General features: G+C 34.4%; 3 protein-coding genes across 4 annotated transcripts; 1 reads left to right on the top strand and 2 right to left on the bottom strand.

Moving 5' to 3' along the window:
* Positions 1-961: 961 nt before the first annotated feature.
* LOC144575540 (snakin-2-like) lies at positions 962-1,960 on the bottom strand. Of its 2 annotated transcripts, XM_078325727.1 has the most exons (4): positions 1,839-1,957; positions 1,718-1,753; positions 1,549-1,624; positions 962-1,326 (listed from the first exon to the last, which is right to left on the bottom strand). In XM_078325727.1, the coding sequence occupies exons 1-4, from the start codon at positions 1,893-1,895 to the stop codon at positions 1,142-1,144; spliced, it is 354 nt and encodes a 117-aa protein (XP_078181853.1). In that variant the 5' UTR covers positions 1,896-1,957; the 3' UTR covers positions 962-1,141. The 2 variants fall into 2 exon arrangements, with proteins under 2 accessions (XP_078181853.1, XP_078181854.1); XM_078325728.1 differs by lacking the exon at positions 1,718-1,753 and having other exon boundaries at positions 1,839-1,960.
* A 5,388-nt stretch (positions 1,961-7,348) lies between these two features.
* EMB3108 (DEA(D/H)-box RNA helicase family protein) lies at positions 7,349-11,508 on the bottom strand. The gene is made up of 8 exons (XM_078325738.1): positions 11,132-11,508; positions 10,582-10,866; positions 10,334-10,456; positions 9,797-10,233; positions 8,970-9,279; positions 8,409-8,561; positions 8,265-8,316; positions 7,349-7,664 (listed from the first exon to the last, which is right to left on the bottom strand). Exons 1-8 carry the CDS (start codon positions 11,444-11,446, stop codon positions 7,624-7,626), a joined length of 1,716 nt encoding a protein of 571 aa, XP_078181864.1. The 5' UTR covers positions 11,447-11,508; the 3' UTR covers positions 7,349-7,623.
* Positions 11,509-12,038: 530 nt separating this feature from the next.
* On the top strand, positions 12,039-13,402 carry LOC144575805 (uncharacterized). The gene has a single exon (XM_078326050.1). The coding sequence runs from the start codon at positions 12,061-12,063 to the stop codon at positions 13,309-13,311; it is 1,251 nt and encodes a 416-aa protein (XP_078182176.1). The 5' UTR covers positions 12,039-12,060; the 3' UTR covers positions 13,312-13,402.
* Positions 13,403-14,655: the final 1,253 nt, after the last annotated feature.

Raw genomic sequence — 14,655 nt, 5'->3', positions numbered from 1 at the left:
AGCCTTGCTCATAGTGACCAGAACAACCCTCTATAATTTGTCCGCTTCCATCCATTCTTGTAGAAATTTCATCAAATTTAAAGTATAAATTAAACATGATTGAATAAAAAAAATTGTATATTCAGACATGCCAGTATTGCAGTATTACAGATTATATCGATCCAGTCAGGTTGAGGACCTGAACTTTGTTGAAATTTCGACAATACTCAGTACCATTATTCTAAGATACACAGTCTCCTAAGCATTACTAAACTGAACCATACTAAACCCAGTCTACAATTAGACCTCAATTACATTGGTGAGTCGTTATGAGTTAAGCACAACCTCTGTCAAGTTTTCAAAAAAAGAAAAAAAGAAAAAGTAAAATGTTCAGGAGACAGAAATCAGAGAGAATAGTCATTGAACGGAGCAGTGGGACCTGTCTGTCGATCTCACTATTTACATTACTGTTGTAGGTGAACAGTGAACCCTCCATCAAAGATTAGATATATAGTATAGATTCAGCACAAGAAGGTACAAAGATTGTGCTGAACTACAATCTGATCCCTGAAATACCTTTCTTTTTCCTTTCACTCCACATGATCCATGATAGGTAGCTAACAAAGGTGAACAATAAATCTGTCTTGTTTTTGATCGACAATTTTGATGGAGGGTTCACTGTTCACCTACAACAGTAATGTAACAAGAAATGATCTACAATTTTGATCGCATCTCACCATCTTTTATATCTCTACTCATAAAAATAATTTGACAGGGTTGTTGTACTGAGCAATAGATACTGTCCGATCAATACACAGGTAAACTTGGGTGAGGATTTTAACACAACAGTTTTGGCTTCATGCAGCACACAGACTACAGAATCTACACAACACTGCATGTGGTTCGTGCGCTGTATGAAGCTAAAACTACTCTGTTAACCCAAGTATGTTATTAACCCAATATTAATTTTGCTGCTGCCATATTGAACTTATTTTGAACCAAAATAGCAAAAATATAACTTATTTCAGTACTAGATATATTCAAAACACATCTAAAACGGAAATAAACAAAAGAAAAATTAACAAGCTCATGAGCTAATTAACTCTCCATGTTTGTTCCAAAATTAAACTACTACTGATGCTATATATTAATGAAACTTAATTTAAGGGCATTTAGTCCTGTTGCCATGTGTGGTCCAGTCGGTGTAGCACGTGCCGCACGTCTCTCTATTGCCATAGGTGCCTCCGGGCACACATTTGCAAACACTGCAACAAGTGTTGCACGCCCGCCTGCACACGTTCTTCCTCGAGTGTAGGCTGCAACGCTCCTCGCATGCTCCTATGCATTCTGTATATCAAAATTCTATGTTCATCAATCCAACTTTCCAAGTTTGCAAAGCTGTGTTTGAGAAGAAATTAAGTTGTGCTTTTCTTTTAATAGTTATAGGAACCAGAGAATCTTGTATTTATTTTTTTGTCCTGATTACAATTACATGAAATCTATTTATAAACTAGAACATGGTATATCACAATTACATAAAAATTAGATTTTTGTGTCAAATTAATGTACCTTTGGTGTCAATAATCTTGTGAGGGGCAGGAGCAGGGGCCGGTACGACCGGAGGAGCAACTGCGCCATATGCCATCTAATTTTTTGGAAGTATTTCTCATTAATTAGAAAATTACCACACCAATCAAATCATAAAACTACAAAAAAAAATAGAAAAATAAAATATTACCTCAGTAAAAGCTTGCTCTGAAACATCAGATGAAACCTAAATAAAATAACCATACATTAATTTTTATATACAAAAGTTAAACATAATTAATAAAAAAACAAGTGTTTGCATAATGCCTTACTCTTGTGCTGAGTAGGAGGAAGGAAGCTAGCAGGAAAACTGCCACCTTGGTAGCCATGGATCAGGATGGGGTTTTAGTGGAGTGGTGAAGTGTAGTTAATAACTGAGTCAATTTAAAGGTTTATATAGAGAGGAGAGGTGGCATTGAATGGGAGGTGAGCAAGAGCATGGGGTGAATGTGACCTTGGTCAATTGGTCGTCAAACACAGATTTTTTTTTTATTTATAAAAATTAATATAAAATAATATAGGATATTAAAATAATTACACCTGAATTTATGCATACGGTAGACGGAACCAAAAAAAATATGGCTTCAAATTATGTATCCTTAAACTATGGATCCAAAAAAATAAGCCTGCATATCTTTCTCAATTGAAATTTTAAACTACGGATCCTTAATTTTTCTTGTTTAAATCCATCAAGACAGAATTTTTTGTGTGGTGTTTCGTGTTGTTGTGGAATGAATCCGAATTTTTTTTTAATTATGAGTTCAGATAGTATGATATTGAGTTCAGGTAGTATGATATTTTTTTAACATTATGAATTCAGCTAGTATGGATTAAGTTAAGCTGTTTAAATCAATTTATTTTATAAGTGATGTGCTTATATGAAATAAATAATTATTTTTTCAAATTATTTTAGTATCAAATCAAGCAGTCAAAAATATTAAAAAATAAATACAATAAAATTAATAAAAAAAAACTCTTACATTTGACTTTATGACTTGACATTATATGAATTTCCAAAATTATAAATTATATATAAATACAGGGCTAATAAAATAGATTAATTTGAATAGTTTAAAATTATTGTTTAAAAGTAATTTAGTAGATTTTAAAGTTTGTGTTATAATGCTATGTAGACGCAAGTGATACTAACATGTCATTCTATCCAAACTTTTCTTCATTAATTAAAATTGATTTTTTTTTCTGATTATGTCTGTACAACTAAATTCGGAAACAATCATTCTAATATCTATTTTACGTTATATTATATTAATGTCTATAAATAAATATGAGCAAAATTAGAGTGTGATGTGCTCACCAAGAGAGATTGGTGAGTACACCTTCAAATGACTATTAGATTAATTTCAAAATACGAATTCAAACTGTTGAAATTCAAGTACTCCATGAGTGATGCATGTACATAAAAAAATTTTAAGTTTTGAATTTATTAAATACATAATCAAGCGGTCAAAATAATAATAAAAAATTAATACATAAAATAATTAATAAAATATTCATATTGTTTTGATCGCTTAATCATATACTAAATTAATTTAAAACTTTAAAATTTTTGCATATATATGCATTACTTACGAAATACTTGAATTTTAGAAGTTTACATTCGTAACTCGGAGTCAATTCGATAATTATTTGGAGATGTGCTCACTAATCTTGATGAGATCACAGTCTCGTTTTGCTCAATAAATATCTCTGTCAAACACAGCTGGCATTTGCATGTGAGGACACAGACACTGAGAAGCTGCACCTAATCCGCACTGGTTTCCATTTTGTGGCTGTCTCCTTGGCCCTTGGGTCCTCTGACTGTCTGACATTTGATCAATGTAATTGGCCTCGATTGCTGGATGCTGCTTTCCAGCCATATATGCTGTACCTTGTAAACTGTTGATGTGCAAGCTATAGTACAATAATGATACCGTTTGTCGTATGCATAAGTAAATTTGTAATTTAACAATAATTGGACAATATTATAATTTCGTGATTTGGTTAAAATGGCTCATGTGCCTTACATATTATATTTTCATTTTTAATATTTAAATTGTGGATTTCAATTGCTCAACATTCTTTACATAATAAAATATGTTTGAAGACCAAATTTTACATATTTTTTAAATTATTTACTGTTTTTTAAGTAGTACAAAATAATTTTTTTTAGCTACTTCAGCAGTTATTTTATATTTACCTTAAAAATAATATTTTTTTCAAATAACATAATATTTGGTCGACAAACAAATTTTAATACAGAGATCATGTTGAGCAGTTCGGACAAACAATTTGGACACCGAAAATAGAGATATAAGATATGAAACACAATGAAGCATAAGAGGCACGAGGCATTTGACCCCCCTCTTATATAAATCATATATCAAAATATAGATATAGGGTTTTGGATTTTTTATATTGACTATTTAAACTTTAAAAACATAAATATAAATCTAAAACACGAGCTGATCTGTTGTATATATATCAACATAATCTCACCCTTTTTTTTTTTTTTACAAAATAACTAAAAATGTTTGTAAATTTTATAAACAATGTTAACGGTGTTCTAATGAGTGTTCTAAATAGCACACTATAGCGACGTAATAGCAATGCTATAGAGTTTTCAGACCTTGAACGCTACGCTATGGAATAAAAGTCCGCTATTTCAGCTACAACTGCTATAGTGGTAATAGTAGTCCGCTATCGCGCTACACGATGTGCTACATAGGCTTTTATATAAAGGTCCAAACTGAAAATTAATTTTAAAGATCAATTTTTTCAAGGTCCAGATTAATTTTGTTTTTAAATAGAAAAAAGATAGATATTTTAATAGAAAAAACATATAATTTATGCCATGATGCTTAGATTATTTTAAATGAAAAAAGATAAATAGTTTATGACATTATTAGAGATACTTTGAATAATAATTTAGACTTTGAAATGGTTTAATATGAATATTTTAATTTCTTAATTAATTTTATATTATTTATTGCTCTATGAGACTTTATATAATGTTGATAATTAGTATAAATATAAAATATAATTTTTTAAACAAAAAACACTATATAGAATAATTTTCGCCATAGCTACGCTATTTGCAATAGTTTTTTTTGTCTTTCCGCTATGACGCGATAATAACTATTTAAAACCTTGGTTCCGATGAATTTTAACCTCAAGGAGTTGAAACTGAGTGCAATATTGTAAAATATAGTTAATTGTTATATTATATTGATCATATATCAATAATTTTTTTAGAAGAGCAAGGCTATGGTGATAGAGGGTACAATTCATTCATATTTTTGTTGTAAAAGTTCAGACAGTCGATTCAAACTGCTTAACATGATTCAGATATGAAAACGTATTTGGAGACAAAATCTTACATTTTGTATAATATATTTTCTATTTTCTAAATAGGTAGAAAATCACAACATCTAACATTCGGGACCATCTTTTATATTTATTATCTACAAAAATAGTTAAAAAGTTTAGAACGAAAAATTTTGTTCTTCAAGTACATTTTATATAAAAATCATGTTGAACATTTCAAATCGACTAATTTGAGTCTTCCACTTTAGAAACATAGATATAGATCTATAACAAATACAGTGTCATATACATATTAATATAACCTCACCTTTTTTTCTTTACAAAATAATTTAAACTGTTAGTAAATTTTATGAATAATGTTAACGCCGTCCTTTCTGATGACTTTTAACCTGAGCAGCTGAAACCATTTAAAAGATTTCACTGAATGCAATTTTACAGACAGTAAACAGTTAATGTTCAATATTCTTCTCACGATCCGTGCTCAATGTTTAGATTTAATTGTACAGAAAGAAAAAAAAATGAATATATTATCATTTTCAAAAACCTGTCTTTAATCTAATTACAGAAGTAAACTTCAGTTCGAAATCTATAAATTGAAAAAATCATCTAACACATACACGAAAGTTTGAAAGTGTGTTGACCTCAAATTTATTATTTAAAAAAATGTTACCATTTTCGGTTGAGAGACACGCTGTGATGATGATTTTTTTTTTTGGACAAATGATGATACATTTTTTTTTTTTTTTTAAGGAAATTATGATGAAATTTTAACACGGGGCGATGCACAATAAAAAAGTATCATGTGACATGCATCATGAATGTGACGTCTGTTATGCCACTGAGACAAGCAAGTTCCTCAAAAGGTAAAGCACCAAAAGTGTGTAAAAAGGCCATCATCCAAGTACTTAATCGTGTTTTATTATATCATTGTTTTTCTCTTGCAAGAGCATCTTACATCTACCCTAAATCCCTCGAACGCATACCCATGTTATATTTTTTTAGTTGTATCAGAAGAGAGGACAGCCATCGCAGTAAATAAATGGTTTCACAGTTTCACTGTCAAGTGTAGACTGTAGACTGTGTAAAGTGGTTGTAGAATCCTCTAGTAAAACTATTTTTAAACATTTTATTGAAAAGTGTGACTAATACTCTCCTACCGCATTCTCGTTATTATATAAAGTTCATTGAAAGCGCGGCTACCGCATTTGACCGCTAGTGCATTTGGTTTATACAGGCCTGATTGGTCCTGTGCATAGTGAAATAACTGAATAGTGAGGACTGATATGTATTATGAGCGGATTGATATGTATTATGGATCATTATCTTCTTTGTTAAATTGAGCCATTTTCGTGAAAAAAAATATAATTATGGACTCAATTTTTTTTTTTTTTGGACCCATTTTATTATTTTTTAAAATAGGTAGAAAATCAAGGCTTTTGAAATTTGAATGGTCTATAATTTTCAGTGGTTTTCTTTCTACCTAAAAAAATAGTAAAAAATGAAATATTTGATTTATAAGTACATTTTCACACGAAAATCATGTTGAAAGTTCATATTTACTATTTAAACTTTAAAAACAGAGATATTGATCCATAACAGACTAATTTACGCTATGCATAGCACCATAGTCTCACTCATGATTGAATTCAAACAAGATTATGTATCTAATCCCTTCAGGTTAGATTCAGACTGTTCAATATAGATTTGCAAAAAAAAAAAAAAAAAAAAAAATCTTAAAATTAACTCCTCGTATTCTAAAGAGGCTCTGCTTGTAACAAATGCAGCACAGGAGCTCATTGCTCATTTCATCTACACGCTCGAGAGGGCAAGACAACATATGTTAAGCAATTGGCCGTAATGTCGTATGAAATCAGAACCAACTTCTCTACAGCTGTAAATGAAACTAGACCACTGGGGTGGGTTATTGTATATGCACATCATAGTCCCAGTGAAATGTTTCCGATGAGACATTAATTGTCATCTCCTTGAAATTTTGAAATAAGAATGTACATTTATGTCGTGCCGTGACTAGTTACGTTGGGAAATAAATCTGCTGCGATCCTACAGGATCGCAGTGTTCTTGCGATTCTAATCTCAGCCGTTTATATTTTTTGAGATTCGTGCACAAAAACTCTCTTTTTAAGATTCCCACATTGTAATAAATGAAGGGTTAAAATTGGAATCGCAGGACCCTGCGATCCTGTAGGATCGCAGCAGATTCTCACCCAGTTACGTTGTGACTTGGGTCATGTATCATGTCATGCTGTGATAAAAATTCAGAGGGATGATCACAGCATGTGAATTGTCACAAAACATTAGTCATGCCGTGACTACACGTGTCACGTTTGGTCACTTTAAATATTTCTTTCGTAATTTAAGTTAGTTTATTCAATATTCATCATTTGATCAACATGATAACATCAAACGGTCCAGATCATGCGTGATCACGTGCCTTTGCGTGCCGTGCCATGCAGTCATGCCGGATCCGAACATGACATGCTTTATTTTACGCCCCTATAGTCAAATCAACGTGCAAAATAATTTGGTTCTGTGTCCAGGCAAGTAGACAACATTGCTAAAAAATTTCTCAGGTGCTAGCAAAGTATAGCCACTTGTTAAGATCTGATCCCTGAGCTACACAATACCACAGTAACTGTAGGAAGTAATAATGTAAAGATAAAAACTAAACAAAAAAAACAACCTGAAATAATCTCAGTCTATATCTTCATCCAATTAAGCTAACACTCTTTGTTTATCTTCTAAGCCAGCTCGGCCTGTAACAAACGAGGTAAAACTTAAGAGAAACTGTAACACTGACACATTCAACCAAAAAAAAAAAACTATATATTGAATTAGTTGATCATTTTCTGGATAGTTTAGGGTTTTGAAAAAAACAATGAGTGAGGCTATGTTAGAAAACAAGATAATTAAGAAAAGTATCAATGCATTAAACAATGAGTGAGGCTTTGGTGATATGCATATTACAAAGCAGCTCGTGCTATGGACTCATATCTTCATTTTTAAAGTCGAAACAATCAATCTGAACTGTTCAACATGATATTCATATGAAAATATACTTGCAAACCAAATTTTATATTCTTTAGAATTTTTTTAGTTAGGTAGAAAATCAGATTTAAAAATTCTGGACCATCCAAAAGTAGTAATTTTCTACCTACCTAAAAAAAATAGTAAACAAATCTAAAAAACGTAAAATTTGGTTTTCATACACATTTTCATTTGGAGATTATGTTTAATGGTTCGGATCGTCAGTTTTAACTTTGAAAATAAAGATATGGGTTCACAGCACAGATTGTTCTGTAATATGGATATTACCATAGCCTCACTCTTAAACAATAATGATTTAAAAATATTACCTCTTTTCTTTAGTTTCTTCCTGAAGCTCCTTTTCCTGCTAAATGCTTTCTCCTGTGACAACAGAATCAAAAGGAGTCGGAATTTATAGAAATTTTAAAGACAAAAGCAGTATAATACACAACTAGAAACAAAACCCAAGTTACCACAGGTTGACTTGTATCCTCGGCATCGCGAACAGCATTTACTAGATCTCGATTGGACTTGGTGTACAAGCTTGTTACTACACCAGCTTGGCCAGCTCTGGCCGTGCGGCCCACTCTGTGCAAGAAATCAACTGCCGATGTAGCAAACTCCGCCTATTGAAAAAGAAAAAAAAAATCATGAAATTTTATTGGATATAATAAGTAGACAAATAGATTCAAGAGAAGGGTTAAAATGCCCCATTGTTTTCATGCCTCAATCATGCCTCACATTCTTATCTTCGTTTTCAAAGTCCAAATAGTCAATCCAAACCGCTCAACACGATTTTGTATGAATATTCTGAAAAACAATGATTTTGCACCTATCTAAAAAAAATAGTAATATATTTCTAAAAAAAAATATAAAATTTGGTCTCGAAGCACTTATTAATATAGATCTCATGTTGAGTGGTTCGGATCGATTGGTTGGACTTTAAAAATGAAGATAAGAATGTGATGATTGGGGCACACAAACAATGGGGCATTTTAACCCTAATTAATCACAAAAAGAAGAGTTTTACATGCCTGGATAACATGAGAAATATTAGGAATATCCAAACCACGAGCAGCAGCATCAGTGCAAACAAGAACCCCACCGGTGTCTCGAAAAGCGCACAGATTCGCCGTACGCTCCTCCATGGAGCTTTCGCTGTGGTACAACAAACACCTGATACCAGCTCTTTCTAATATGTCAGTAACTGAATTCGCTGATTCAACGGTATTTGTGAACACCATGGTTCTAGTTAATTCATCGCTTCTGTAGCTGTACCGCACTGCTTCTAGAAGATCGTCAACTTGTGTATCGGCAGTCACTTGTATCCATCTCTGCTCTAATCTGTAGTGCCACAAAGAAAAAAGAAAAAGAAAAATCAGAATGAGAACTTAGATTAAGTTCAACGAGGTTGACACCCGACACGAGTGAGTACAAAATCGCTATTTTTGGATGATCTCCAATCTTCAGAAAAACAGTGATTTTGTACTATCTAAAAAAATAGTAAAAAAATATAAAATTTGGTCTCAAAGCACATTTTAATATGGAGATCATGTTGAGCAGTTCGGATTGACTGTTTGGACTTTGTAAACAGAGAGAAGAATGTGAGGCACGAATGAGGCATTTGAATTCTACTCATAAAAATTTAGTTGAAGTTTCATTTTTTAAGAGTTTTTATATAGTTAAACCCCCCTCATGAAATGCTAAATGTGTGCTCGTAGCCTGGTGGCTAGAATTCCTTTTAATGGTTGTGGAGATTGGGTTGAAATTCCAATGACCACACATTATGTATTTCCACATATTATGCATTTTATGTTTCAGCCCCACCCCACCTAAATTTTCTACTTTCGCCCCTGCATACCTGGGGTTATGTCGATGGAGGCGGGCCCCGCTGACCCAAGTGGCATCAGGAAACATCCTTTTCAATACTCCGCCAGCTGTCTTTTTCCCGCTTTGTGGTAATGTCGCTGCCACAAACACATACTGTTTACTGCGCTTATATATTTCTCTAACCCTCCTCCAATCCTTCCTAACTCTTGTCTCATTTGAACTCTCCTCCTCGGCTGTTGAAGATTCTAAAATTTTCTCGTTTTCAATTTCATCTTCATAACTGATGTCAGTTTCGCTAACCTCAGGATCTGAAACCTCATCAGGCTCGTGGGTCCCATCTGTGTTTGCCTCTTCTGTGATGCCCCCCATTCTAGAAAGGAGCTTTTCATCGAAGCGTAACATGTGTATTAGCCGGATTACCTGATTTTGGAAGCTTCCACAGAGAAGCATGTCAGCTTCATCAAATACCTGTTTCATGAAATTTAGGTATTAAACTGAAGCTAAGAGTGCCTATATTCAGGTTTATGAAGTTTTTAGAGTATAGATTTACAGAAAAAGATAAATATACCACAAATTTTACACGACGTAAGAATTGATCTCTTCTTCTCTTTTCTCGATCATATTCACAGAGATAATTTAAGAGTGCACCTGGAGTTGATACAAGAACATCAGGCTGAATCATTGGCCATCCCTGCAATATCAAATTTAAAAATTGACTTTCAAGTATTACAAATTGAAGTTTTCTTGAATTTGAAAACACAAATTTACCACATGACATGACTTTTTCATTTCATAAAAACCATTAAAGAAATATACCTTTTGGCCACAGACCGCTGCAACCTTCACAAGTTGTTTGCCAGATTGATCAAGCAAGGAGTTGGCCATGGCAACAGCTTGTTCACATAGCATCACATTTGGGCAAAGCACCAGAATCATCTCTTGATTTTGAAGCGCATCATGACTGAGTTCATTTTCAGGTGGGTCTGAAACAGTGCCCAGCTTGTCAATTAGCGGGACCAAGTAACCGTGTGTTTTTCCACTTCCTGTTTCTGCAGCAACTACCACATCATTTCCTCTTAGAATATGAGGAATACATGCAGCCTGCATAGCAAATAACATGTTACCATCAATACATAAGTGGATAACACAACAATTTGAGAAAATTTACTAGTCTTATCTAATTCGATATTCTATTGAGCGCATGATAGGCAAGGGAATAGCCCAAGACTAACCACCTAACAAACTTCATATGTTTCATCAATAGCAGTAAATAGCCTATGCTAAGTTACTAAATTGCAACAGAGGGAAATAACAGCTTGACCTAAACAAAAAGCATTTCATCGAACAGTTCATATGCAGTGAGTACCTGAACAAGTGAAGGCCCATGAAAGCCAGTGTCGGTGAGAGCCTGCGCGACTCTGTCAGATATACCCAATGACTTCCATGTGACCCCATCGTTAGCAAAGAAACCATCTTTCTCACCGCCATGTATCTCAGCCCGTTCTTCTCCCGCGGCGGTGCACAACGCCCGCGAGGAGGAAGTATGAACCAAGCGTTGGTGGAGCGGAGGCGAAGATGGGTTGGATAAAATGAGAAGATATTTGGATGAGAAGGAAAGAGAGGAGGAGAGTCTGGGGTGGAGGTGGTGTAGGAGCGGAGCGTGGCGCAAGTGGTGAAGCATCCTTTTAATTTCTGATAGAAGCAAGTAAATGATAACAGGTAAAACATCATTCTACTAACTAAGGCCACTGGATCCTCTCAGATATCTCAAATTTTCAGTTTATATAAAATCGAGGGATCAGTATTGTTGTGCTTTGAGAGTCGTGTGGAAAGAATTTGAACGGCCCACATTTTCCACAGATCAACTCAATAAGTTTGAGATATTTCAGAGGATGCGAATTCACGAAGCGGACGGTTGTTGAGAGTTGTGATTCGTTATATACTGCCACAGAGAATCTTATTTCAACGGAACTGGAGGGTAGTGTAGCTTTAATTCGGAGGTGAAGATTTTAGAATGCGTATCCTCTGAGATATCTCAACTTTTGCGTGACCGACGTGTCCGGTGTCTATTCGGGGGGATGGAGGGGGTCAGAATTATGTGTGCTTTGAGATTCGTGTAGAACGTATCTAAACGGTTAGGATTTTCCATAAAGTCACGTAAAGTTTGAGATATCTCAGGTGATACGAATTCCTGGCTGGAGCGTCTCATGAGACTGTGACTGTCTATGAGCAGTGAGCAGCCAACTCAAGTCAAAATTGGTCAAAACCCTTTCTCGGTTTCACAGCAGCAAGACAATGAACCTATTTCTGAGGAGACTCCCCCGTCTCCGTCCATCTCTTCCACTTGACCTGACCACCCCATTCCATCGCCTCCTCTCCACCACTATCATTCCAGCACCACCCCAAAATCCCCAATTCGTAGTTGTTGACTACCTCATACAATCATGCAATCTTTCTTCGGACGAGGCAGTCAGAGCATCCAAGTATATCCGCCACCTCAAATCCCCTGATAAACCCGATTCTGTGCTCCGATTCCTGAGACATGCTGGCATCAGGGAATCAGACATCAGAACTGCTGTGTCGCGGAACCCTCGCTTCCTTTGCTCCCATGTGGAGAACAACTGGAGACCAAATGTTGCAAAGCTACAAGAAGTTGGTTTCTCGATCGAAGAAATCTCTGATATCATTTCCCGCAGACCTGTTATTTTTCAGTCCAATTTTGTGCAAAAGGTTGACTTCTGGATGCTGACACTTGGCTCGTTAGAAAATATGTCTGTGCTCCTAAAAAAGGGGCCTTCACTGCTTCAATGTAACTTGGAAAAGGTTCTTGAGCCCAACCTATTGTTCCTTCAAAAACAATGTGGTTTATCTGTTTGTCAAATTGTTCGATTGATTAATCAGTCGGCTTCTAGATTGATTGGATCTAAGCCTGAAGCTATGAAGTTAAAGGTTAAGAAAGCTGAGGAATTGGGAGTCAGTTGCTCATCACAAAAGTTTGTATATGCATTAATTACTGTTAGCTCCCTGAATGGAAACACTCTAAATTCAAGGATACATTACTTGAAAAGTATTGGGCTTTCACAAAAGGAGGTCACCTGTGTGATTAGTAAAGCTCCTGAGGTATTGAAGATATCGGAGGAGTCGCTAGGCCGTAAAATGGAGTTGCTGAAAAGTATGGGGCTTTCACAGGATGATGTCACCTGTGTGATTGGTAAATTTCCTGCAATGTTGCATTTATCAGATGAGTTGTTGGGCCGCAAAATGGAGTTCCTGATGAAGGAAGTGGGTTGTGGTAAGATTGATGTTGTTCGTAATCCAGCTCTATTTGGTTACAACATGGAGAACCGGATGGTTCCCCGGAATATTGTTAGAAAGATTCTGATGTTGAAAGGTCTTCCTGTGGCAAATCTATCATTTGCTACTTTTGCATGGCCAAGTAATGAGAAGTTTGTGGAGAAGTTTGTTCAGCCATATGAGCATCATATTCCTGGGCTCAGCCAAGCATATGCAAATGCTTGTTCTGGGAACATCGAGGCTATCAAGTAATTCCATAGCATCTACCATGTTAGGTCTCTTTTTTTTCTTTAGATGTTTTGTCAATGCCACTTTTGGAAGGATATATGAAATTATGGCTGCTTGTTGAGTTCTACTTCTTGTTTTCTCAATTATATCATATATACTGTCTTCATTAGGTAGGACATCCCTCTTTCAATTGCTACCTTATTCATGATTACTCAATTAATTAATTCAAGGGTACATTACTTGGAAATTATGTGGCTTTCAATCAAGTCACTAGTGAAGAGAAATACAGCAAACAAAGAACTCACTGTTTTTTTTTGTTTGAATCAAGCATGAAGGTCCACCAGTGTAAGCTTTGTTTGGTATATTGGTACTGTACCAGAATTCCTACTGGCTACAACAATGAATACTGTTCTGTGAAACTGAAACTGAATACTGGCCATGCATGCCTCTATTCTACTCTAAATTGGTTGTAGATCTCTCATGTGGTGATTTTTAATATAAATTTCTATGTAAAATATACTTGGCCTCATTTTGCCTCTGTGTTATTTTTCAGCCATTGTATTCTTTGTTTACCTCAATTGATAATGTCATTTTTTTTGGTTTATATAACTACAGACTTCCAATTGGTCTTGATCAATTCAAACAATGAGAATTTTATCAAAAAAAGAATTAGGAAAACCAATGAAAAGCTTTGAGAAGTCCCATGGATTCCTTCTCTTTTAAAGATATATAAGTTTAGGCTAGAGAACTTTTTCCCATATCAAAACTCAAAATTAAGAACACGAGAAAAGTGAAAAATCTTCCTTACAATTTATGGTAAGTTTGTAGGAAATTATCTAACTTTTAGTCCAAAAAAAGAAAAATCAAATAAAATTATTTATATGTATCACAAACATAAAAATAAATTATTTATAGTCAGAAACTAACTAATTAGATACTAATTTTTTTTCTTACACATACTCCGTACTATTATTATTTTAATAAAGTGTAAAATTATAATTTTATAAATTTCAAATGAATTTTAATAGAAAGACAAAAAATGGATAAATTTATAAGGTTTAATATTTAAAAGAATAAATATAATATTATACAAGTTATAGGAAGAATATGTAATTTTAAGATTTTTGAGTAGGGTTCTAAATAGCTAGCTAGAGCTATGCAATAGCTGCGTTATAACTACACTGTAACTTTTTCGAATCTGAAAAGCTACAACACTATAAATGCTATTTTTTTTTTTTTGGTTATAAAAAAACCAGCAGGTCAATTTAGTGTTTGGTAAACGGGCTGGGCCGGGCAAAACCCGGGCACGGGCACGGGTAGCCACGGTCACGGGCACACGAGTACAACGGGCCGGGCATCACGGGTTTT

The sequence above is a fragment of the Carex rostrata genome, chromosome 24 (assembly GCF_964058835.1).
Source record: "Carex rostrata chromosome 24, lpCarRost1.2, whole genome shotgun sequence".
NCBI lineage: Eukaryota > Viridiplantae > Streptophyta > Magnoliopsida > Poales > Cyperaceae > Carex > Carex rostrata.
The sequence above is the reverse complement of the archived record's forward strand: the minus strand, read 5'-3'. Positions and strand labels throughout refer to the sequence as shown.